Source organism: Ictalurus punctatus, chromosome 5 (genome assembly GCF_001660625.3).
Source record: "Ictalurus punctatus breed USDA103 chromosome 5, Coco_2.0, whole genome shotgun sequence".
Taxonomy (NCBI): domain Eukaryota; kingdom Metazoa; phylum Chordata; class Actinopteri; order Siluriformes; family Ictaluridae; genus Ictalurus; species Ictalurus punctatus.
The window spans coordinates 30,887,426-30,913,680 of NC_030420.2; the positions used below are offsets into that span (position 1 = coordinate 30,887,426).

The 26,255-nt window shown below is 39.5% G+C and overlaps 1 protein-coding gene across 2 annotated transcripts; it reads right to left on the reverse strand.

Annotated features, from left to right (window-relative positions):
- Positions 1-582: 582 nt before the first annotated feature.
- Positions 583-21,766, reverse strand: usp11 (ubiquitin specific peptidase 11). Of its 2 annotated transcripts, none has more exons than XM_017468203.2 (21): positions 21,555-21,766; positions 17,578-17,687; positions 17,045-17,175; positions 15,871-15,988; positions 15,363-15,508; positions 14,340-14,401; positions 13,317-13,416; positions 12,975-13,148; positions 12,676-12,834; positions 11,725-11,949; positions 10,907-10,990; positions 10,426-10,520; positions 8,999-9,208; positions 8,541-8,665; positions 8,020-8,442; positions 7,615-7,685; positions 7,296-7,408; positions 6,214-6,363; positions 4,956-5,071; positions 4,447-4,535; positions 583-3,873 (listed from the first exon to the last, which is right to left on the reverse strand). In XM_017468203.2, the coding sequence occupies exons 1-21, from the start codon at positions 21,668-21,670 to the stop codon at positions 3,745-3,747; spliced, it is 2,946 nt and encodes a 981-aa protein (XP_017323692.1). In that variant the 5' UTR covers positions 21,671-21,766; the 3' UTR covers positions 583-3,744. The 2 variants fall into 2 exon arrangements, with proteins under 2 accessions (XP_017323692.1, XP_017323691.1); XM_017468202.2 differs by having other exon boundaries at positions 8,002-8,442.
- Between the last annotated feature and the right edge of the window lie 4,489 nt (positions 21,767-26,255).

The following is a 26,255-nucleotide window of genomic DNA, read 5'->3' on the forward strand; positions in this document are numbered from 1 at the left end:
AAGAAAAACGTATAATCGTCGACATGAAGTTTTCAGTAAGGAGATGTTCGTTTAACATTTTTGGAAGGAGTCTCCAGTGCTAGCGCGTCGTAACACTGGGAGGTAAAGCCGTAACTCGGTAATGTTGCTCTCTGCATGTTTTTTATTTATTTATTTTTATTAACTTCGAGAAAGTAAAGGGAACGGCTGTTTGTCCTGTGTGTTATAATGCGCGCCTTGTTTCGCAGACATTCCACCACTGTAACTATACACAGATCAAATATACAATGCCCAGGAAAACATTTTAAGATGGTTTTTGAAATCATACGGCTCAACGTATTCATTCGCTCACAGCGGAAATACGGAAGACGGGGTGATGTGGAAAATGCGGCGATGTCAAGGTAGAAATATTTCAACACAAGTTGCGTCGTAATCCAGATATTAATTTAGGGACATGTTGAAGGTTTTGATGTTAATGCTGTAATGTAGCTTCTTTATATATATATATATATATATATATATATATATATAAAAAAAAACCAGGTTATAGATTATAAGAAGTGCATGAGGTGATGAAAGTCAAACTCATACAGCGCACAGATATGAAATCTCACTAATATACAGTTCTCGTTTATTCATATCAAAATTTATAGTATACAATTATATATTCCGTCTCTTGGAGTAAAATAAAAGTTCACCCTGCCCCCTGCATTCAATCTTTATAATCAAAGATATTTATTACAATACAAAAATACTGTACAGATGCAAATTTTCTTTAAAAAATCATTAAGAAGAGCTCTATCCAGAAAGCACTTTTTTACGAAAAGAAAAATATATTCTCGTCGATCCAGAGTTGGATAGAAAGTGCACACAAAACGACGGAACATATCCTGCTTTGTTGTTAAATCTGTCTGTGCTTAAAAAAAAAAAAAAAAAAAAAAAAATTCTTGCTGAAAAATAGATCTCTTTGTGTCCTGCAACAGAGCGTCTTTTTAATTCCAAAACGATTAAAGATGATGAGAACAGAAGAGAACGGAGAATAAGAGTTACGGAAGATCTCGACGCTTCGGCGACGTGAATCAGTCACTCGGCAGTTATAAATAAATAAGATCACGAGTGAGACGACGCAGAGTTTTTTTTTCTTTCTTTCTTTCGAACATTCATGTAAAACACTTTACGAATTTATAGAAATTATATTGCAACAGTTTCTGACATATATCCCTGATATCACCGAGAAAAGAGAGAGAGAGAGCGAGAGAGAGAGAAACGTTCAGGTGAAACAAAGTTAGGTTTTTGGTTGAACTTTAAACAAACAAACAAACAAGCATTTAAAGCAAGTTTCCCAGAAAAAAATCTGACCCAAAATCCAAAGTTCTGATGATCCATCGGTCTGTCTGGACTTTTTTTTTTTTTTTTTAAAAACTGAAAATTAATCTCAAATGGCGCTTTACTTAAAATATAGTACACTACAAAGACTGCATCATTAATTCCTATTACCCCATACAGTGCACCTAAGCAAAGACAAACGTAAAATTTAAAAGACGTTTAAAACGGACCCTAAATTACGTGATACCCCAGGGAAGGGCAGATTTAAAGGAAAACTTCAGCCAACATTAGCCACAATGAGTACATTAGCACGCTACACAGTTCCACCAAAATAACGCTAGTTCCCTGCCATGTTAGCATGAATGTGTGAAGTGATTTCTTCTGCAAACTCAACCCAAGGGGAGAAAAAAAAAAAAAAGCACAAAAGACTAAACGGAGACTAAAATCTGAAGCTAAAATCTTTACAAAGCCTCTCTAAATAGAGAGACGGGCTTTTTTTTTTGGTAGACAGGAATTAAGAGTAATTATCTATTCGGTATGAGCCGAGTGCTGGCTTTTCTCCACAGACACAAATGAAGCCCAGCATTGGATGTTTTTTCCCGTTAAAACGTTTGAACCGACACTATAATTCAATCTAAATGTCATTAGTCATGGAGCGATAACTGGGGCTCGTCCAGTAGCTTTTGTTCACTTAGGTTATCAGCCATGTTAGCATGCCTGTGTGATGTACTTAATCTCCACCTGCACAACCCAAACCAAGCCAAGGGAAAAGCACGGAGGGTACAGAAATACAATTCGAAGCTATAAGCTTGTAAAAAAAAAAAGAGAGAGAGATATCTGTGTAAATTTGGTTCGACAGAATTTAAAGGACGTCATAAAATAAATCCAGTTTCCTGCTAAATCCTTTTCACACCTAATCCATCTAGAACTAGGCTTGACACGTGTCTGAAGCTAGCCATTTATTTTAGCTTTATTTCTATATATATATATAAACGTCTTGAGTCTTTTCATCCGAGTCTGAAGCACAGCTTTAGAATCCAGGGAGATGCTGGTATCTATCTTAAAAACCATCTAGCTCCAGTACGCTAGTAACTTTTAGCTGGAAAGGAATCAAAAGCCACCAAATATTGAATCCTAATATCCCAGACACAGATTAAAGAGATACTCCAGAGGTTTTTTTTTTTTCCTTTTTCTTTTTTAACCCTAATTTCTACTCACTGCATCTGTAATGCATGTGTGATCACTACAAACAATTTCAAGATGTTTCCATTGTTTACGACGTGTTGACTCAAAACTCACTCATACTGGTAGTCTAAGGGCAGTCGTCGTGGCACCGATAAACTCTCACGAGAAACCCCTTTTTTGTAAAGTGTTTTTATGAATTCTTTTGTCAAAAGGTGTCTGTTAAATAAAGACAATGTAGCCCAAAGTAAAAAGGTTGCAGTGCCTCAGTATCCACCTAGGAGACCAGAGAACCTTCCGGAAAAAACTGTGAAATATCCGAGCAGCGTTCTACTGTGTTGCTCCAGCGTTTAAAGGTGGACAAATCTCCGTAAAAACAGCTTCCGTAAGACTTTCCACTCATGTGTCTCATCTTAAAGCCTTTATTCTTAGCCTCTAACGGGTGCAGTTTCTATCCCAAGTCTCGTATTTTACGATTCGACAACTGCCCTTAGACTACTATTACAAGTCACGTAGTGTTAAATCAGGTGTACAGCTTTACAGCGAGAGGTGTCGCAATGACCGTTTCTTAATAAGCGTCCCTACACTTCAAATGGGATCAATTTAAGAATTTAGGTTGAAAGTTGGAAAGTCTGGAGTACTCCTTTAACGTAATGTTAAAATGGAAGTTTTAGTACAATCGGGTAAAACGAGGACGTTTGTACCTCTGAATATTGCTTGCTAAAAGGTATGAAGTGAGAGTGTAACTCTTATACCCGTGACAGGCAGTGAAGTAGCTCTACGTATTTATGAACAAAAAAAGGTATGTAGGTCATACATGAGGAACAAAAAAGATAATAAATAAGCAGCATATCGTGCTCTGAAATTCAGAAAAAGCAGCAAGTGGTGTAAAGTTCACAGACGTTCACAAACACTCGGCTGCTCTCCAAAGAGTCTCAAGCCCACATCAGCACACGATTTGTGAAGTCTCGACTACAGCCTTTGCTGTACGGTCTTCTACCCATGATGCCTCTGCACCAGCCTGAGAGAGCAGCCTCTGCCTCTCACTTCCTGTTTTGGACATTGAAAAGGCAGAAGGTTCAAGTCCCCTCACAACACAAACAAACAAAAAAAAATTAATTAAAAACATTCCCTTGTTAACCTGAGAGCAGAACAGAACAGAAATTTAGGGGGGGATGGAAGGATGGAATGCAAGAAAGAAAGGAAGAAAACACAAACAAGCAAACAAAAACAAACAAACAAACACAGAGCTGTTTTTTAGTCTGTCTCCATGGCCTTGCCCGGTCCGTCGTGATTGGTGGATGCGACGTGATTATCAGGCGGTGCGAGGGTGGGGTGCCGGATCTTGTCTTGGCGCTGGTAGAACAGAAGGTAGGCAGCGTTGGTCTAAAAGCAGAAACACAGGCAGACTGATTTGACTGGTCGAATGAAGGCCGTGTTTAAGTATTCTGTCTGATCTATTTCCTGCCACTGATCCTCAAAAAGGAGAAATGTCAAACGATTCCCTCACCGGCTTTCGTGTGAAGTTAATAGGAGGAAAAAAAAGTGCTGTGAGGAACTGTAACGTGCAAAGCCCTCCATCATGGAAGACTGCCGTCTTGTAAAACTTTTTATTTTCATTATTGACCGTTACAAAGCTCCGACTGGCACTGGAGACTCCTTTCAAAAATTGTAAATAAACGTCTCCGAGAAACCCGTATCAATAATTACACCCGTTTTCTTTTTCGTTTAAGTGGCGCGTCCATCGTACGAGTCCCCGTGCAAGCTGTTACGTAAACATGATTCGCCTTACAACCAATCCAAATCAAGAATTCAACAGTGCTGTCTTTTTTTTTTTAAATCTCTTGCGTTATGGACATGACGTAGGTTTGAACAGAAAATGAATCTAATAGAAAATACTACTGATGGGAAAATCGCTTCTTCTCAGACTTGTCTGTAGGTCTTTGAAGTCATTCTTACCATAATTTGTTCTTCTTTTGCGTAGGTCACCTTACTGTCGTCAAAATAATACCACTGGCCGTTGTCCTTGTTCCGAGCGTAGCTGGTATCTGCGTGAGAGGAGTGAATTGACCAGAAACGTGAGGTTTTAAAACGGCTGCTTATTGTGAACGATCGGCCGTCTGACACTTATTCATGAACACATCAAGAAACATATGATCTTCCATAAAGCACGTGAAGAACTGAATCGTGTCTGAATGATGATAAAATTGTCATTTGGCACGATGTGATCACGTGCTAAATAAAAACAGTGGATTCTCTCTGCCACATTTTCCCCCAATATTAGCTGCGACACATATACATATATGTACATACACACAATATATATTATATATACACATATATACACACGCATTTGTGTATATACACGTGTGTATAATAAATATAAATACACACACACACACACACACACACACACACACACACACACACACACACACACACACATATACACAGAGAAAGATGCGTACAGTGTCCATCTCTGAGCCCGCCGTAGTGGTTAGACACAGCGATGAGGTCGTATCTGCTGGGAGGCTCCGACTCGCTCCCCGTCTTCCTCAAGAGCCAGTCGGAGAAGTCCAGCTTTCTGTAAAATATGATCGCACGCAAGGTCAAGACGGATTAGATTTTATTTAACGATGACTCTCATCTCTACAGCGTGGGATTGCACTGATATGTGATTAACAACACTAGCAAAACAGTAGCACCACATTTAAAAGTACAGCAATACAGCAATTCTTTAACTTCCTATGTTTTGCAAAAACAAGCTATTCAAAAACATATTAGCAAATAACAGACTAATATCAGGTACGTGATACTACACCCACTTTCATTATTAGTATTTAATTTTGATGTAATTATAATAATAATAACGTGATGCCGCTGTTTATTTACAGCGTATATTCATATTTTCATATGAATATATGTATACCTATTAATATGAAGATATACATGTACACATGTTAAATGCACTACGCATGCTATTTACGCACTACACCATGTATGATATTTTCTGGTGCAGCTCCAATTAGTCTAGACAATCTTTTTTGTTTTGGACATTTCTAATTTAACGCCTTGCCATCTACCGTGGCTATTTTAATGGCGAGAAACAGGTTAAAATTTACAAAAAGTTTTTTCCTAAAGTTCACCTCCGATAAAAAAAATCGAAATTCATTAAATTTCTTTTCATACGAATCCACCGAGTAAAAGAAGAGTCCTATATAAAACACCAGTCCGTTAAAATATGCCTCAAAGATACTGGACTTTGGAGTAAGGAGGATCTTCAGCTGTTCACAGAAACGTGTGAGCTGGTCTGGAGTGGCCTATTCGGCAACGGCTGTAGATGATTTGGTTCTCTTTTGGTTCTAAAGCAATGCAAAATTTACTTCCTAGACATACGTAATGTTAACCAATATTTAATACTGAACGGTAAACACACTTAAGTCATTTTAATGCTCTCGACACTAAACCGAGTCTAAGGAAGAGATGGAGGAAACTTGAAACCGGCTAGCCTCCCATCCCGGCAGGTCGTATTTACACACTAGCCAAACGAACGCACGCGTGGAATACAAACTCGGTTTTTATACATTTCTTATGTTAATTAGAGAAGATTTTACGCTGGGCAAGAATTTCCAGCTTGTTAATTGGGAACGTAATGGGTTATGTTGTGGAGAATTTTAATTAAAATGTTCCACATGTGAAGTGCAAAAGAACACGGGCAAAACCAACCGGAGAGGGAAGTCGACGATGGTGTCCAGCTTCTCGCGGGAGTACTTGGTGTAGGAGAAGCGTTTCAGGTGGATGATGAGGACCTCAGGAAGAGACCACAGATCCAACTTCTTAGTGGCAAGCTGGTGCTTCTTACACGTTGGGCAGTACCTAAAGAGCATCAGTGTACCAAGTTTATCACTCTCCCAAAATAGCTGTACCGGGTTCGGTACATATTATTGACATCGTTTTTAGCAAAGTAGTCTGTGGCTTGGTTACAAACTAGCCTAGCCTACCATTTTTGCCAAAAATATCTTGAATCAGATGCTCTATTCAGCCATTAAAGAAATACAGCCAGCTACATCTACTTCTCAACTAACTCGTAAACTGTAAACGGTTAAAAAGCTCACAATTGTAATCGTCGGCTGTGGTATAAGTGGAGAAACGCACTTTGAGCCATGCCGTTACAGAAAATTAACCCGTTTTGCTTCGCCTAAATAATCAGTCACGGATTGTTTTTCTATAGCGGCTCGGACCGTCACGTCATTCGTTATATATCTGCTCCGACACCGACTAGCTTCACATACACGTCAGATTCCGTTTAATGACCGTATCCGGGTCGCAGCCCTATTCCGAACACGCATATTTGTTTATACGTGTACCAGCAGCGGAATATTCCCGTATACGTGATTGTTGGACGTATGCCCGAATTGCCATTCCTAAATACCTAGCTTATAGCTAAGCATCTATTAGCACCCACAATTCCTTGTGGACTGAACATGCGTGTATATCTCCTTTCAGTTCATTTTCGGAACAAGGTGTTTACATGCAACAAATTTCCGATTAAAGACGGTTATAATCCAGGTGTGCGATTCAGAATTTAGTGAATCGGGAATATCGTCTTGATCTGAATCGGGCCGCGGCGTTTACACGACTCGATACTTAACCCGAATCTTGCCAAATTCTGATTAATATCGGAATATTGGTGTGCATGTAAACACACTCGCTGTGGAAGTTGTGGAAAAACCATGATATTCAGTTCAGTTCTATTTCTCCTACTCTTCCACTGCTTGTTATGGTTTAAGCACTAGTACGGTTTTTACCATGGATTCTCCTCCTCGAGTGTCTCCATAGTGGTGAAGAGTTCGATACACTCCTGCAGATGCACTGTGGACTGCTGCTGTGGGACGTCCATGGTCTTGTCCTTTATGTATTTCTGCACGGGGAAAAAACAACAACCACCACCACCAGAAACTCGTGAATATCGCAGTTCTGTGCCACACACCTAGACTGAAAATGTTCCCTCCGTCACTGATAACACAGATATACATACATATGTTTCAGTGACAGGATTTCACTGATGAAGGTTTAGTACTGGAATGCTAATTAAATCTAATCGCACTGTACTGTATACGAACTTACCTCTGCTTCGGTGTCGTTGTAGTATTTCTTTTTCATGTCAGGGTCCCAGTCGATGGCCACGTACAGCTGATCTGTCAGGTGATGAAATGTAACGTTACGCCGTTACAGTCTTAAGATATTTAACAGGTTCTCTCTCGCACACGTCCACACGCGTACTTTCTCACGCTCTCATTCTGATATATTACCCGAACGGCCAAATCATATACGCAGTGGATATATAAACACCCATATAGTGGAATTGTTCTTTAAATGGTTTGAAAAATACACCAAATATTACCAAACACTAATACTTATAACTGACTAATTCATTAACGAGCGAAAAATATCAAACAGCCCCTGATAGCTTAAACGCACAGTTTAAGGTGAAAATCCAAGTACACGACTCACTGCTGAAGGAAAGCGCACCGTTTCCATCCCCGTTGCCTCGGTCCGTGGTGCCGTTGGAGTTCACGGCCTGTATAGTGAAGATCGGCCTCTTTTTTTTCTCGGTACAACGCCGTCTACTCGTCGTCATCGTCGTCTTTTTCGCCGGAGCAACGGTCTCGCTAAGCTCTCCGTCATCTTCTTCTCCATCCTCGTCCTCTTTCCCAGAAGTCTGCGCTGCAGCAGCCTGCGTGCCGTCTCCCGTGACTTGGGAGTTGCTGTCCGTGCTGCAGCATGCCGATTGGCCCTCCTTTGTGCTGCTCTCCCCGGCGGCTTCGTCGTTCGTCTCCTCCTCGTCCTCCTCCTCTTCGCTGCTGGGGCTCGCTTCGGATTGCGTGCTGTTCTGCTGGGATGGCTCTTCTGTCTTGGATGGCCCTGCCTGCTCAGGCTCTTCCTCATCCTCACCTGTGTGGAAATGGGATGACCAAACATAAACAGGGAAAAAAATGATACGAGTGGTACAGCGTGGCTTTCCGAATCTCTAGAAGACATAAAGGCTTTACCTCCACTCAGTCCGTTGGTCTGATTTGTGTATATCTTGTCTTCTTCGTCATTCTCTTCGCTACCGTTTTCTTCCTCATCTTCCTCCTCCACTTCTTCTGTCGGGTCTGGCTGACGCACGTATCGCCTGTACAAGCACATTGGACTATTTTAGCTTCTCGGAGCTGTACAACTGTACTGAGCATCTTAGTAAGAAGAGCTTGATTTAAAAGTAGCTTCCACATCGCTGTAGGAAATGCAGTTAAATCATCGAATTTGAGACTAAATCCTGCATTAATTGGACCCAAGACCAATATACATATGTTATCGAGCATAAGGTAAAATAACCCCTTTAAAAAAAAAAAAGGGTTAATCAAATCGTCCGTTTTAACACGAAGGCCCTGACTAACAGTTCTGTGCTATGCCTTTCAGTTTTTTACTAGCCGCTCAGATCAGGTCACGCTCGAGTAGAGGTACTCACATCAGGCGCTGGAGAAAGAGCTGGTAAAGGGCGTCTGTGTTGCACTGCGTACGAGGCAGAGACATCAGCAGCGGGTGGCCGAACAGTGACGTGCTGTAGTTGCTTCCCCCCGAGCCGTAGTCTCTGTAGTTGGAGCGTTCACGCATGTACACAGCCAGAAGCACCTCCTTGTCATCCTGATCCTCAGTGATGCTGCTGTTCAACTCGTACCTGTACGAACACACCATACACAGCAGATAAAACACACAGATGCCTAAAAAAAAACCCTGGGAACTTACAGGAACAACCTGCTAATATTATTACGTAGTTTGTTCATTAACAGGGGTGTCCAATCTTATTAAAGGGCGTGGACGTGGGTGCTGGTTTTCATTGACTACATTCACATGGACAGCAGTAATCTAATTATTGACCGTACTCTGATTAAGATAATGTGATTAAGATGTTTACCTGAGTCTCTTTTAGAATACTCCTGTCATGTGCCCGTTTTACATGTTTTAGAACATAATTAGATTAACAGCCCGCGTCATTACGTCGCCGCGCCACGCCGTCCCTCCAGAATTCCACGTATCGACATACAGTTCGTCTTCGTTATGGGACCGTATACAGTTTTGGGTGTTTATTAAATTTTTTTACGAAAGCTTCAAGTGCCTTTAATTATTTGTCATGCTGTACGTGCTTTTTGATCTGAAGGGGTGTGATGAAACGTTTGAAATCGGCGTCGTAGACAGAGATATCATCGTTCCGACGTATTCGTCTTTTTCATTAGAAAACTAACATTTTATTTATAGGATTTTTTTTTTTTTTTTTAACGGACGACTCGGAGGGAAATATTCCAGAAAAGCAGCCGATAAGAGTCCAGCATCGGTGTGAACTCCTTTAATACTGTTTAAAAAGCATCTCGGACAAATTCCTCAAGAAATCGGTCAAGAAAACACCAAGAATACATTTCTGGAAATTCTAGGCGAAAAAGCGTGTCTATTTTGAAGATGCTAAAATATTACATTATTTTGAATTATTTCGGATTTTTTATCATGACATAATTCCCATAGTCCCATTTGTGTTACTCCAGAGTTTTGAGGACTTTATTATTACTCTACAATATGGGAAAAACTTGCACAATGAGGAAATGTCACCGAGAGCTTTTAGGGAGCAGGTTAATTTCTTTCTTGCTTGCTTAATTGTGAAATCTTTGACTTCTCGATTACTTTTGGGACAAGGCTCGACCAGGAACAGGATGAAAGACTAGACTATAAATAGGGGAATCTAAGTAGGAGCGTAACATGCGTACATGCAAATTCAGTAGTAAATGGAGTAATACACATCAGCACAAGTCAGTGATACTCAACATTACTGCCTTGATCAAGCTGGATGGTTTACAAACTGTACGATCGAGTGTGTTTGCGCAAAACAGATGAACCCAGGCTTACACAAAGATGTCATCTCTGTCCAGTATTAGGCTGAGAGACTCATCACGGTGATAGATCTTGTAGAAGCGATGGTTGAATACATCCGCCACTATCATCTGATAAAGGAGAGAGGGGGGAAAAATGGCATTGACGTTTACTTTGGTTTAGACGGAAAATCATGAACAGACAAAAACGTATCCTGATCTCACAAGTCAGAGGTGAAATTATGTTTCGTTGAACAATACAGCTCTAGCTCAAACTCAGCTGAGGGAATCTTACTGGTGTTTAACAAGCAGAGCAACATGCAAACACCAACACGCAGTGATGTTAACAACAGTAGAAAGAAACCCGTTATGGAAAGTGCTGGAGTTCCCTGTAATATCCCGTTCAGCATCTGTGCTTACATAATGCACTGAAAATGTGATTGTCAAACTTTCACCATCACAGTTTCTGATGTTTCAAGGAAATGGTTGAATCTGTGTTCGGAGGCTCGGCCTCTCACCTTCTTCTCTGGGATATTGGTCTCTTTAGACAGAGCAGTGCATAAGTCCTTCACTCGGCCAGCTTTGGGCACAATCACTCTGTACTGCAGAGAGAGAGAGAGAGAGAGAGAGAGAGAGAGAGAGAGAGATGGGGCAGAAAGTGAGACAGGAAGAGAGATAGAGGGACAGAAGAGAAAGACAGAGATTGAGACAGAGGGACAGAAGAGAGAGGGGGGACAGAGAGGGAGACAGAAAGAGAAAGATAGAGGGAAAGCAGAGCGAGAGAGAGGGGGGGGGGTGGAGAGTGAGACGGTAAGAGAGACAGAGTGAGTGACAGTAAGAGAGAAAGAGAAGAGACAGAGTGAGTGACAGTAAGACAGAGAGAGAGAGAGAAAGTGAGACAGTAAGAGAGACAGAAAGTGAGACAGTACGAGAGAGACAGAGTGAGACAGTAAGGGAGAGATAGAGAAGAGATAGAGAAATTGAGACAGTAAGAGAGAGACAGAAGAGAGAGATAGAGAGACATTTTTTTACATTTCCTGTAAAGTCCTAGTGGACTCCTTGATCAGTAGTAAAAGCAGGTTATAAATGACTACACTGCCCTCAGGTGGATTACACTCCAGTTCTTCATTTAGACAACACTTCAAGCAACTAATACTATTCCTACTAAATACTCAGAAATGTCTAATTCACTATTCCCATCTGAAGACTGTCTCAGATACTAATATTAGAAAACAGACGGCTAATCAGTAAGTACACGTTCACATTTTTAAGTGATCATTTCCGGATAAAAACGGCCGTTTCGCTGAACTGAGCATGTTCAGCACAGGATGTTTACCTGCATAGGCTTGGCCAGAGGGTCGAGGGAAATGAAGAACACCTCCATGGCCCTCTCCGTGCTGACGGGCAGGGGAATGCTCAAGTAGCAGAAAGGGTCAAAGGTCACAGACACCTTTTTGCACTCGGGGCAGACCAGCGTGGATTTAAAGAGCCCGTGAAACGTGTCCACGATCACAGAGTCGTTCCGTCGCCTGTGGTTACACCATGCCTCATCTGCCACTTCCTGCACAGACGAGAGCGAGACAGATCCACCACTTTTCCATTTCCGTTCATTTCCCCCCCTCAAACAATATCACAGCAGATGCAGAGCTGTATATCATGCTGTATTGTGCGTGTTAGGAAGAAGATTAGGAAAAGGAAGAGGTTTACACCAAACGCTATTATTAGGCAAAGTAAAGTACGTCTAGCTCAACTAAAATATTTTCATATACATGGTACAAATGGCAATGCTGAGATACAACAATTCTTCATTCAGGAACAAGGCGGCTACCCACCTGCACTAAAGAGAAACAAATATTTTGGATATCCAAGATGGCTGCCTTGCATAATCTTACAGAGTTTAAATACAAGCTGAAGTTTCGTATAAATCCATTAGCAAGTCGTATATTTACATAAAACGATATTTTGTGCGAGACAGACTTCTATTACTTGTTAGCTTGTTGTGAGGAAAAATGGAAAGTGGAGCATTAAAATTTTTTTTTGTTTTATTGGTCCATATTGTATTTGCAGTTGCTTTTATAGGCCACCAGGTTCTGTGACGACATTAGAAATAAACTACTCCGTAAAGTCCACATCATTCTAATCATTACACATTTCAGCATAAATGATTTGCATTATACATTTTAAACGGTCCCTAATCCGCACTACAGGTTTGTGATTTGTGTGTGTGCGCGCACGCAAATTCACAGGAACTGATATGCGTGTGGATGTGCCTGTGTTAACTCAGTACCTGGTCTGGTCTGCCGTCTGCGTCCTTGAGCTCGATGTACTCTTTGTTCTTGACCCGGTTCAGGTCTTCGTGCAGGCCGTCCAGCAGGAAGGACAGGAGCTCCTGAGAGTCGTGCTGCTGGTAACCCAGGAACTGGGACGCAAAATGTCCCACCTTAGTCTGCGCACACACACACACACACACACACAGGTGTTATATTACAGGAAGAATAAAAAAGACCATATGCTACACTGCAACAAGTGCAATGCTAAAAATTCCACAGGCCAAAGTTTCTCAACCTCATAATTACGTATCCTCACTTTAAAAACACGTGGCACTACAGAATAGTGTCTCCCCGACCACATCTGCTTGATGACGTCGGCGTACGCCTCTGCGATCTCACCCTTCATGCCCAGAGGGTTCGTGAAGTTCAGCTCGTCTATGTACAGGCTCCTCAGGAAGTACTCCGTCAGCGGTGGGGTGTTGCTCAGGCACTGAGATCACGGAATAATCGCAGTAGAAGATCGTGTTAATAGAAGTCACTATTATATCTGACAACAGAAGCGATCAAAACTACCTTTCGGTTAAATCTTGCGCATATATTAAATGTATAATCCGGGTTATAATAAAAGAAACGAATGATGTAGGAGATGGTCACAAACCTGTAGAGCAGAGTTCATGAAGCAGGTGTTGCCCAGGTTAGTGAGACCACACACTCCAGGCTGGCCTTGGTACATGTCCTGCTCCTCCATAGAGTTCCTCCTTAAAGCACACAACCAACAATAAACAAATGGTTCTCAGAAGATTTACATTTACACAAATTACTCCATCTTTGGCACCTGCTGTTTGTTTCTTTAGTTTTATACTGAAGCTTGTTGCACATGTACATACACACTAAGGCTGGGTAAAAAAATATTCGATTCTCCGATTTTAATCGGTCTTCAATTTAATGAAATGATATCGATTTGGGAAATCCCCGAATCGATTCTTAATGCATGTGCTTTACTTGAGAGGATGTGAATACTAATAATAATAATAATAATAAGTTTAATTTATATAGCACCTTTCCAGAGCTCAAGGACGCTTTACAGTACAATGATTACCTGTAGTTCGCCTCTCGTCCTGAAGATGTCGCCATGGTTCATGTTTTGAATTTTAAAAACGAGTTTTATTTCCTAAACATGTTTCAAGGTGTTAATGAATTTCACTGTTGCACATTTACAATGTTTTTATTTATGTATTGTCTACAGTAATGTGCAGTGTGCAGTTTACTTTGTGTGCACATATTTATGATTTCTTGTTACTCAAAGTAAAAGTAAAAAGTAATCAAACATAATTGTGCGCGACCTAGTGTTAATGTAAATGTGCATTTCAGCAATCTAGCCAAGTAGGAGGGTTTCAGTTACCAGTATTTATATTAAAATATGGATTCCATGTCTGCAAAACTAACATTTAAAATGAAACATTGATAACTAATCGATACTGAATCGAATCTAAATCGAATCCATATAAATAAGAATCGAGTCGGCAAATTGGTCGCAATACTCAGCCCTAATACACACAGATCTGTTTTTATACTTTCTATTATATAGGTATTTATGGAAATAATTTTCTTTCCTTCTTTGATGTTACTCTTCCTACTTGTGCTGCTGTGCCAGTTTGAATTTCCCCTACAGTTCACTCACATGATCTGCGGTCTGGAGCTGGGCCATGTGCCATCTGCATTCCTCATCTCCATGATCACTGTCTGCAGAATGAGCAGATGAGCATGTTACAACACACAGAAACAACAAAATCACACACACACGCACTCCACATCAGAGTTTCCTAGATGACAGCCAAATCTCTCCACGTCACTAGACGGACAAAATCCTTTTTAGACAAATCCTGAACCTAGTTGAAAAACGCTTAAAATGGTATTTAATATTAAAGTTACATGTGTGTACCTATCGCTTTCAGGTAAGCTAAAGGTTTCACAACACCGGCCTTCCTTACAATCATCAGACCAGGGAAGAACCAAAGTTCTTCTAGTTGACACAGGTCAAATCTTAAACGCTATATCTGACAAAATGGCTCCTACACTTTATATAGCGCACTATATGGCCAATTTGAAGTCATCTATTAAACCTGGTGTGTTTAATTACAATATTCCTCAGGGCATGTTTGGTATTAATTTAATCCATATTTCATGGTGAACAATGTGGCGACATCATACATATCATATAGGTTTAGGAAATGACATTGACAGTATATGTTTGTGCAATGTGCCCCCCCCCCTCACCCACACATATATGTAAATAAGTTAACAGTTATTATTAATTGGAGTCAGATAATTAATTAAACATTTTGGAGTCAGATAGTTAAACCATAAAGCTAAAACACGCATTTCACCTTCAGCTGCACTTATTTCCGTCTTTGGTCATAGGAGAGCAGTGGGCTAATTAACCCTTTATACTTTATCCCTATACTTATTACTGAAAAACCGCTTATTACTGAGTCCTGAGGAATATTCCTTATCTGAAAACTTAGTCAAAGCACTGACACTGGAGACTCCTTCCATACATGTGAACCTCTCCTCAGAGAAACATTCACCATGTTAATAATTACACCGATTAATTAGATGCATTTATAAGTATGTGAGTGGAAGGTCCATGCAAGGATAGTAAGTGTGTACTAAAGTGTGTGTGTGTGTGTGTGTGTGAGATTACCACGCCCGTGCTGAGACAGGCATCCAGCACAGTCATGTGGATGTTTCGTAGCCTCTCACAGTTGTTATCAGAGCTTTTCATCCACAGTCGTGGTTCAGCGTCCTCCGCTACCCCAAACTCCTTCTGCATCACCTTTTGAATGCTGACTGTCCCCACACACACACACACACACACACACACACACACACACACACACACACACACACACACGTCTATAACACAAGAAGGTCACACTCAATCGTGCCCAGAAGGTCTGAGCCTGACCTAAGAGGCTCCTCACCCAATTCTGCCGACCTTAATGAGCCGCTAAATATAAACGTGTTATTCTGAAACACTCTGCTCGGCAGAAAAAAAGCCGTTCGATACAAGAACCGTTTTTAAACAATTACTTTTACAGTTGATGATTGCGTCTGAAATATAAAACGGGTGCACTTGGACCCAAAATGATAGAAACGCGATACCCAGTCTACCTAATTTGGATGAAAACCCATTAAAACCCGTTACTCACGTATAGTGTCTGCTCGGCTGAACTGAGCCGTTACCACGTTGTCCATGTCGCTGTGCAGACACAACATGATTTCCACAGGATAGATCTCAACTTTCAGTGTACTGGGAAGATCAATGACCTGAGGAGAAAAAAAAATATATATATATATATATATATATATATATATATATATAAGGTTCAGAATTATAAAATCGAGCCCATGAGTGAGCCACGCTCTATTGATCCATATTTATCAAATCCAAGCGACATGTAGTGTGGAAACTGGGATCAGTTACGCAGCAAGAACAGAAAGTAATGTGGAAATATTCCAGTCCTAATGCATCACTGCATTAACTGCAGAGATGTTGTACTGTGAGTGAGGAATAAAACACTCGCGTGCTGTTACATGAAGATAATGATTTACATAAGTTAATTATTGTCCAATATCAGCATGTCACCAAGTGTTTTATTGCCCTTATACCATAGCAATTTGCTAAAAAAAAAAAAAGTTTCTTGTCATATTGCATATAGAATTCGGGACGCGTAGAAAGTCCTTAAAGTGACGGTTTTACCGCTGACTGTTACAAAATACTGAGACTGGAGACTCCTTCCTTGAATCCTAAATAAATGCCTCCTTACATGCTTTTGACCATATCGGCAATTAAGCAGTGTTTAAACCTGTTTATGTGGAGCGCCCATTATACAAATGATAAGGAATATTATAACGAATTACTATAATCCTGTGATTCGCCTTGCAGCCGGAACTACTTTCAGAGCTGCTGTTTGAAGAATATGAATAAACAACAACTACTTCTGACCAATCAGAACTGAGAATTCAGATACAATAATCTTTTTTTTTTTTTTTTAAATGCTTATCAGGTTTAGGCCAAAATAAATTCATGGGGATATTTAACAAGTTATTGGCTATTTAAAAAGGCGGAGGAACCACTCGATATGTCCCGCCCTGACTTCCTGTTAAAGTGGAAATTACTTCAACGCATTGAATGACGCTGTACGTTTCAAGGCACTTCACCGGGACTTCAGCCTCCTGTATTGGAAAATGGATATCAGGACAAAAATCGTTTCGGTGGATACTGAAACGATTTTTTTTTTGTGTGGAAAACATCGATGTATTTGAAGCAAAATACCCAGCATTGTGAACAAATTTTAGTTTCATTTTCACTTTGCAGCTTACCTTTCTTTCAAGAGCAGGCTGGCCATCCATTTTGCCGTACCATGACAGCAGTTTACGCCATGCTTCTGCTGGAACCAGGACGAAGTCCTCACTCTCTACCAACCTGTCTTTCAGCCTGTACGAGTCCAAATCTGCACATAACACACACACACACACCCAATGAGAACATGCAACATTTTCCAGACAGAAAGACTGCATACTCTATAAATGGTCGTGTGTGTGTGTGTGTGTGTGTATATATATATATTATATACACACACACAAATATAACAAAACTTGTGACAAAGAAGCTGTAACAAAGTCCAACATTTACAGTGTTTCATCCAATATTTGGAGAACAAATCTAAATCTTTATATAAATATTTCCAAAAAAAGATTATCTGGAAATGATCATGCTACAAATCAGGTATGCACACATTCATAGCCCATGTATTTAGATGTGCTGAAATATGTTTCAATTTCCTTATTACACCTAACACGCAGGCATGTCAGCACTTCTGATTAAACTGCCACTTCCTGATTTCAGGACTCACCATTGAACAGCTCTGTATTATCAACCTTCCCAGGATACGACGGGGAGTTCTGATCGCCGTTCTTCACGTACTCGTTCCACAACTCGAACCATCTTCTGCTCAGCAGATACCTGCAGAAAAAGGGCCATGATCGCGAACGACTCGGTGGAATTCACGTCCGCGATAATTACACGCACATAAAACGACACGACAGTCCGTCGATCCTGTCCGTGTAACGGATCTGTTCTGTCCGACAGTAAAGCGTGATAAACCAACAGCCCGGTAATTAACACATTTCCCTGCACCGAGAAAAGAACAAAGAGCACGTTTACTCCAAACACACTCATCATGGACGTCTAAGTGCAATCAAAAAAACATTCATTCATGGATTTGTCAAGCAAAGGTTTTTCTTTTAATTAAGCCCTGAATATGTATAAATCATCTGTGAAAGAATCTGCGGTTAATAATGTACCAAGTTTACACCTGATAGGAAAAGAAAAGCATCAGTAATCAGAACTTTGGAGGTCACAACTGGATAAAACTACCACCCATACCACAGTGCTCTTGAATCCTCGGATCTGATTGGTCAGAAATTGTTGATTCATTTTCTATAACAGCAGCTCGGTTGCTGGACTACAGTCCAAACGATGAGTATATATTAACGCGCCCAGCCACGTTATCGAAGGCTAATTAAAAAATAAACCTATACAAAAGCCTTCTCGTTGATTGTTTATTGAACATTTCTAGAAGGAGTCTCCAGTGTCAGTGCTTTGTAACAAAGCTTTACGCTTTCTACTTCATCGGTAACATGACAAGCTGCATTTTTTTTTTTGTCTGATTAATATCACAAGAGAGAAAACAAAAGAGGTTTAGGAGGAAATGGCTGTTTACCATCATTATCATGTAACCGAGAGCAGAACCAAACTAGTTTTGCAGCCATTCCACAACAATTAAATGTAAATAGAAACTGCAATTCTCTCCTGTCTTACTCATCCTACACTCTTTATTCTAAGAGTGCAAAATAAATCAATCAATATTTATCGACAGCCCCGTCACCTTCTCTTAAACTTTCAAACAGTTTCACTCAGTTTTGAGTAAACCACGATTCTGTTGTTGTTTTTTTCTCTCTCAGTATTCTTTTAAAACATGAAACGCGTAGCTCCTATGGCACAGCTCGGCTCTAGGGTTGCCAGATCAGGATATTTCCATCCACAAATATGTTTACTGGGAGTAGACGTTGAAGAACACGCCTTTAGGTGGAGTGTACTAAATACAGGCCATGAATTAGGCGGGTCATTCTCATAACCACGTTGCAACACCATGAAACTACAACACGCCAACTTCACACCCAATAATTCACCAAAACTCACACGTGGCGTTTCTTTCTGGCGGCCAACTGCAGCAGTCTGGCAACACCTTGCATTTTTTTTTTTTTTTTTTTTTTTTTGCACCTTGGTATCAGTGCAAAAACGAAACTAATCCAGGAACCACGTCAGAGGTGTGACATGTCTTAAGCCTGAAACTCAAAAGTGAAACTTTGGAAGAAAAGAAAAGAAAAGGAGAAGAAAAACCCCTGCTGTAACGCGATTAGCAGTTTAGAGAACTCCATTACAGCCTGGACAGCTATACTGCAATTATTCTTCCACACACTACAACCCCAGCTAAGGGCTTAATCTGAAAAGCTCGTTTAAACGTGGCAAAACCGACTAGACCACTCATATATCAGGACGGTTGATAAACAAGGCATTACAGACATTATGTCTAAAAGGAAGCATTATTTCAGCCCTTAGGAATACGTCTGTGACTGAACCCGAGAGAAAGTCAAACCTCATTTCTACTCTGTTTTGTAAAACTTTTTACATCCTCACTCAAAGAAATACCAAACTGTACCTTCCTTCCTTGCTCCTGTAGAACGCTACGTGTGTTTTTTTTTTTTGTTTTTTTTTAACCTGGGATGTACCTTTAATTGCATTTTAAAGTAAAAATTTTTGTTTAAAGAAAGTATGTATGTATCATGAACTATTTTTAAATGAGTTTATGTACTACAGGATGCACTCTTGATACTACCACACCAAGAATAAGGCGTTTTATACAAATAGTTATTGTACTAGATCTCAATCATGCATTCGGGTTAAAAGTTCCAAAGGTACACTCAGAATTTGGCAAACATGCTTTTTTTTATGCTCCCTGGACCTGGAACGTTCTGCAAAATGCAGTTAAACTAGAGACATTGCCAATTCAGAGTACTTTTAAACGGCTTTTGCAAACTGTCTTAAAGGCGTCTTGTAAGTGCTTTTCTTGAGTGTACTCTTATTAATTCTTTTCTATGGGTATTCTATATGTATGTTGTTCTATTGTTCTATGTTCTATTGGTAATTTTCTGTGATGATCTCTGGGTGAAACTCTACGTGCTGCCGTCCTGACCAGGTCTCCCTGGAAGAAGACATTATGATATCTCAATGGGATCTTCCTGGTTAAATAAAGGATAAATAAAATAAAAAATCAAAAATAAATCAAAGTACAGTTCGTTGCCTTTATTTATACACCGGGAAAGTTTGGTTAAACGGCTCTCTCAGAATCTCCACCTTTGAGTTTTATTCTCTGTTACTGTAATCGCAAAAGTAATAATCTCATACGTATATAGTCTACTACAATAATCCTTCAACTTCCACGGACCGCTTCAGTATGGACGCATTTCATGAACATTACTAAAATATATATATATATATATATATATATATATATATATATATATATATATAATTCAGTAACACTTTTTTGTCACGATAGTGCTTACTATTCCTGAACGTTCCACTGATGGTACACATTAGGTTATATTTATTTAACCAGGACAATCCCATTGAGATATCACAATCTCTTCTTCCAGGGAGACCCGGGAGAACGCTTGAGGCGACTTTGGTGCCTGGACTTTAGGAATGTTGGCTCAAACACCGCACTAAAACAAGATTTAAATAAATAAACAACAAACAAACAAAAAAAACATCACAGAACCTCGGAGGGTTCCCGTACCCCACGTTGAGAACCACAGGTCTACTGGACAGGGTGTGTAGTGTGCACTATGTAGTGCGCTTCAGTAGGACTTCAACAGGGAAAACATTTGGGACCGAACCCATGAGAAAGCAAAACCTCATTCCTATCTTAGTCTGTATAATTCTTTACAGCCTACACTTTCAGATATAATGATAGTAAACAACAAGTTTCCTTGTCGCCGGAGTGGTACATCTTTTGTACCTTGAGTAATTATCTATAAAGTTACACTACATTGGTGTTTTAAGGTGAAATATATGTTACTGAAAGGCACACAGGATGCACCACACCAGCAACAAGAGAAAAAGTACAATTTAGTACTTTTATAACTAATTTTATTCAGTTAAGACACAAACATTTAGGTTCATTTCCAAAATGTTTAGGTGTTTACGTTGTATGTTTGACTGAATGTGAAAGCCTTTACTCTAAAGACGTGTCAGTTATGACTTCAACTTTTGTCAATCGCAGTGCTCATAAAAACGAAGCTAAATTTCATAATTCATCTCTATGAAAGTGAAACGAACACTGAGTGATCTATTAAAGCGTTTTCGTAGACAAATAAATGAGCAGGAAGATAAATTTATGACTAAAACATCTGACAGAACGAAGAAGAGAAGTTGTTAGCATGCTAGCTAGCAAACTATCAGTAACACTTTCGCTCGTTTTAAAGTACATTTCTTTTTTCTCTCTCTCTTTTTAAAATTTTTTTATTAAAACTTCCCAATTAAATCAGTGAACTCGATTACAATTAAGTGATAAATCGATAACGGACACGATGTATAAAGTTAATCAGATGTTAGGATTTTAGGCTGAATTCCTATATGCTACGTATATGAGTGCATACTACCTTACCGTACTAAAAAGTATACAAAACTAGTATGCAGTGATATGGCTAACAGTACTACTTAATACGCTAGTATGCGGTGCTGAGGCGGTAGTGCCAGCCTTACCAGCAGTCCCCGAGCCGGAGCTCCTGGTTCTGGACTAAATTCTCAATTTCTTGCCGTTGTGTTTCTAACCCAGGAGGCTCTGCGGCCGCCGCGGTGCTGCTAGTAGCCATAACCATAAGTCATAAATATTTGGAAAATCTCCTAGAGTCACCCGCCGCATAGAAACACCGGAGTGGTATATACCGGAAGCAGGAAGTATATCTGGATGACGACTTCCTCATTCAGGAGCGTGAGGAGAAGGGACCGTGTGAGAGTGGGTGTGGCTTGATTTCTTGTTTTGTTTTGATTGTTAGGGACCCAAGCACCTAATGTTTGGAGCTGTAATGTGTTAACTAATGAATGCTAGGTCCCAATTCCATACACTAAAAGTATGTACTCCTTTTTTTTGTGAAGAAAAAAGAACTGGCATAAAAGTTGGTTTGACGTTGGACGTTCGAAATTCGCGAATATGCGGAAATTAAGGGACCGTCTCTAAAGTTACATACGACATTGTTAAACACGTTTCTAACTTCAATAGCATTTGAAGGGAATGACTTACAGTCATATATCCAACTGTAATGTGTTCATCTAGGTGTCAGCTATAATGCACACCTTTTAGGGAGTGATGTACAGTCACAAAACTGTTGTGTGACTGTACATCATTTGCTTCAAATGCTATTGAAGTTAGAAACGTGTATAACAGTGTCGTATGTAACTTTAGAGACGGTCCCTTAATTTCCGCATTTCTGCAAATATCGAATATCCAACGTCAAACCAACTTTATTCCAGTGAAAAAGGTGCACACTTTTGAGTGTGTAGCAAAAGAGTATGTAAGTTCTGAGACATATTAACAAGTCCGGTAGCAGAAGAGAATGTTGTTGCCTAGTTACACACACTCCTAGTTTCATTTCAGCTTTTCTTTATTCATTATCCCTTATATCATTTATATAGTATATAATTTAATTTACAGTTCCCTTGATTTATTTATCCACATTTCATTTTTTTTACACCTAAAATGCATCCTTGAATGCGGCGAAACAGACCATCACGAAACTCCTCCTCCCTGACGCAAGGCGTTGTGGGCAATATCAGCTGAAATAATGTCCACGGTTCCAAATCTACCGGAAATAGTTGACCATCCGGGTTACCTTTTTAAACATACTCCGATTTGGGACGCACTCCTTCTAATCTCAGATACTATTAAGATGGATAATAGGTGAATTGGGATGCAGCGTAAGATATTTTTCTTCTTCTCTTCTCCTTCTTCTTCTTTATCTTTGTTAAAACTGATCAGGCACAACAAACCGTAGGTGGTACAGACATGAATGATGGTGCTCTCGTTAGGTGTTTTACATTTTGGCCCACATCTCATGAATCATCCATCCTACAGTGAAATTGGTTTTCCAGATATTCCTTGGGTTCTCCTACACACAAACAAAAGCCATAAGAATCATTTAGCTCCATCCACTTCAACTTTGAGCTTGTTTGGAACTTGATTTTGTTGTTGTTGTTGTTGTTGTTGTTGTTTTGCAAACTAGTCCTAGAATCTTTGTCCTATTTTTTACAAAATTGCTCTCAGTCTACTACAAGTGAGTGAGAACCTCAATAAGGATCAAAAATAGGTTGGAGTTTTTGTAAACAGTATCCTCTCCACATGCCAATCAATGCTAATTTCCTGATAACCGTAAATGTTAAATATATTTCTAAGTGTTTTATATATTTATAATGGTAGCCAGGCAGAGCCTATAATTTACTCATCCAGCTGTAACTCATGAATGGTGGTGTGGATGTGCAGAATTCTTGAAAGGCATATACAGGACAGAGTTTGGGGGCGTGGTCATGGATTGGAAGTGCACATATAAAACAAAATGCACTACATTACATTCTGCTATTCGTACTGACTACAGAAGCTAGATTATTTATTGATTTATTTTATTAAATAAATGTATTATTATTTATTATTATTATTGCCGCGCTCACTAACAGGTCCATATTCTCCTCAAACACCCGTGAGTGTATATGGGTACAGGAGGTGCTACAGGTGATATTTATTCAAATCTGAGAACAAACAGGTACTGGATATTTTTATACAAGCCTCAGAGCAAATGGTTACAGGTGGGCTTAAAAAAAACAAACAGGTAGTACAGGTGGTGTTTGGAAACACCTGAGTGTGAACACTGTTGATTATTTATTTGTATTTTTTTTAAGACAGGTGCTACAGTTGATACTTTACACTTGCAAACACACACATGTACACGTGATCTTTATATGCACATAAGAATGCCAGAGAACGCTGACGGATGCTGGAGAACGCCGAAGAACACACAGGCACTGGTGATCTTTGACCCCTGTGTCTACAGGTACAGGGCTGATCTTTGACACACACATGAACACACATGCACAGGTTTATTATTTGAATTAGTTTATTTAAAATACACCCCTTTGAACACAAACGGTATGATTAATTTTTAAAAAAAAAAATGACCTCACAGGTATTGGTCATCTTTAAATAGAAACCTCAAACAAATGGGTACTGGTGATCTTTAAACAAACCAGTGCTACTGGTTTGTACTATACAAAACTAAGAACAAACAGATGCAGGTTTAATCTTCATCTTTAAACATTGAAATTGAAAACTAATGGGTACTGGTGGTCTTTATACAATAAATAAATAAATAAACTCTCAACATACGGTTGCTGGTGGTCTTTACAAAACCTCAACGCAAACAGGTGCTTACTTTTTTACAGGTGTTTACTTTTCATGTCTAATACCCGATGTTTGTGCTTTCATGTGGGTGTATATATACATCCGTCCCTCTGTCTCCTGTAACACGTGCACCAACCGGTACAGCAAAACGTTCTGCCGAGTGACTAGGTCCTCGTGTGTGCCATCTTAGTGTTCATGTCTGTGGACCTGACTGTCTTCCACTCAGGTAGATGAATCATTGTTTTTCATAATCAGTACCTTTGCTGATTTATTTGTATCCTTGGACAATTACTAAATTCATAATTCAAGGTATTTTGATAAGCTTATCTTTTTTTTTGTAGTATGTTCTTATTACACTATTAGATTACATTTAGACAGTTTCACCTCCAGCTTTTACTCAGTTTAAGCGTATTACACAAGAATAATAATCAAATCTTGAGGTGGATGGGCCACAAGAGCAGAAGACCAGCAGAAGATCTTGTTCCATTCCTGTCAGCCAAGAACAGGAATCTGAGGCTACAGTGAACACAGGATCAAAGATACTGGACAGCTGCAGACTGGCGAAAGACCAGGTGACACTAACAGGACACCTGGTCTTGTATTGTACCAGTTTATAAACCATTACATTTTATTCATGTATTTGTGCATTAAGTACATTTCTTCAGTTGGATTAACCTTTTTTTGGCTTTGATGTCTGATTAGTAAGAGTTCACCAAACAAAGATCACAAAATAAGTGAGCATCGCAGTGAACACACTCCCACTGAAGATCATAACTTTCTGATGTTTTCACGTACCCGAGCCCAGAGCAGTGAAATGCTTGTCTTAATCTCCTGAGGACTTTGTTCTTTTGGAGATCTTAATCTCTATCCTTTCATTCTCTTTGAGGTTTTGCTTTCATTTTCCCTGCATGGTGATTAAATGGCACTTTTCATACATAAACATTGATCAAAAAGACAGTAAAATGATATAATGCAACAACAACAACAAAAAAGGGACATAGTGATTATTATTATTATTATTATTATTATTATTATTATTATTAAACAATAAATGTAACATAATCCATGTATGTTATATGTGGTTTGTTATATTTATGTAATTCTTTACTGTAATAGCCCTTTTAATTGAATAACCCCCATGAGAAAGCATAATAGAGACAATAAAGTAAGAATACACCAAGAAAGGGAATAATGAGTGAGAATAAAAGTAAATAAAAACAAAATAATCCAACATAGTTTATTTTTATTCTTCACTCATGGTGGTCCTTATATTACATTATATTTAATATTACTTATTCAGAGTTTTTCCATTATTGACTATTTATGAATTATTTGTAGCTGGTTGGCTTCCACCAGGCAGCAGGTGGCGCTGTCTCACCATGCAGCTGTAAAGCTTTATTGACTCACCGTTTGGTTTGAACTCTTAGACAGCCATCCTTTCAGGGCTTTCCAGAAGCACAGGAGCTAAAGAACCCATTAATAAAGATAAATTAATAAATAACAAAACAGAACTAGTCACACAAGCTGTCCAGAAGCAAATATGTTCCCTGTTTACCCACAGTGCTTAATAAATGATGCGTTTTGTGTGTCAAACTGAAATAAACAGGCCTCAGTGCAGAACAGTACTGCGTGTGTTTTAAGATGAGGAGGTTTGTAGCAGGGGACAGAATCCACACAGGCATGGTTCATGCAAATCCGAACTAACAAACAAGCCATATACAAGAAGTCAACTTAGACAAGAAAGAAAGCGGTGCTGAGTGCTGAGGCAGAAACAATGACCTTAAATAAATAAAACTAGAGCCATGAATTAAACATCACAGACCAGGAAGTAATGACCAAATAAGGACAGTGTTATATGACATTCATACTGCAGCGCTGTTGAATTCTGGATTCTGATTGGTCAGAGGGTGCTGATTAATTTTTTACAACTGCAGCTCTGACTAATTCTGACCGCAAGGCAAATGTGCAGCTGCATCTCAAAAAATCAGAGTATCGTGGAAAAGTATCTTTTTTCC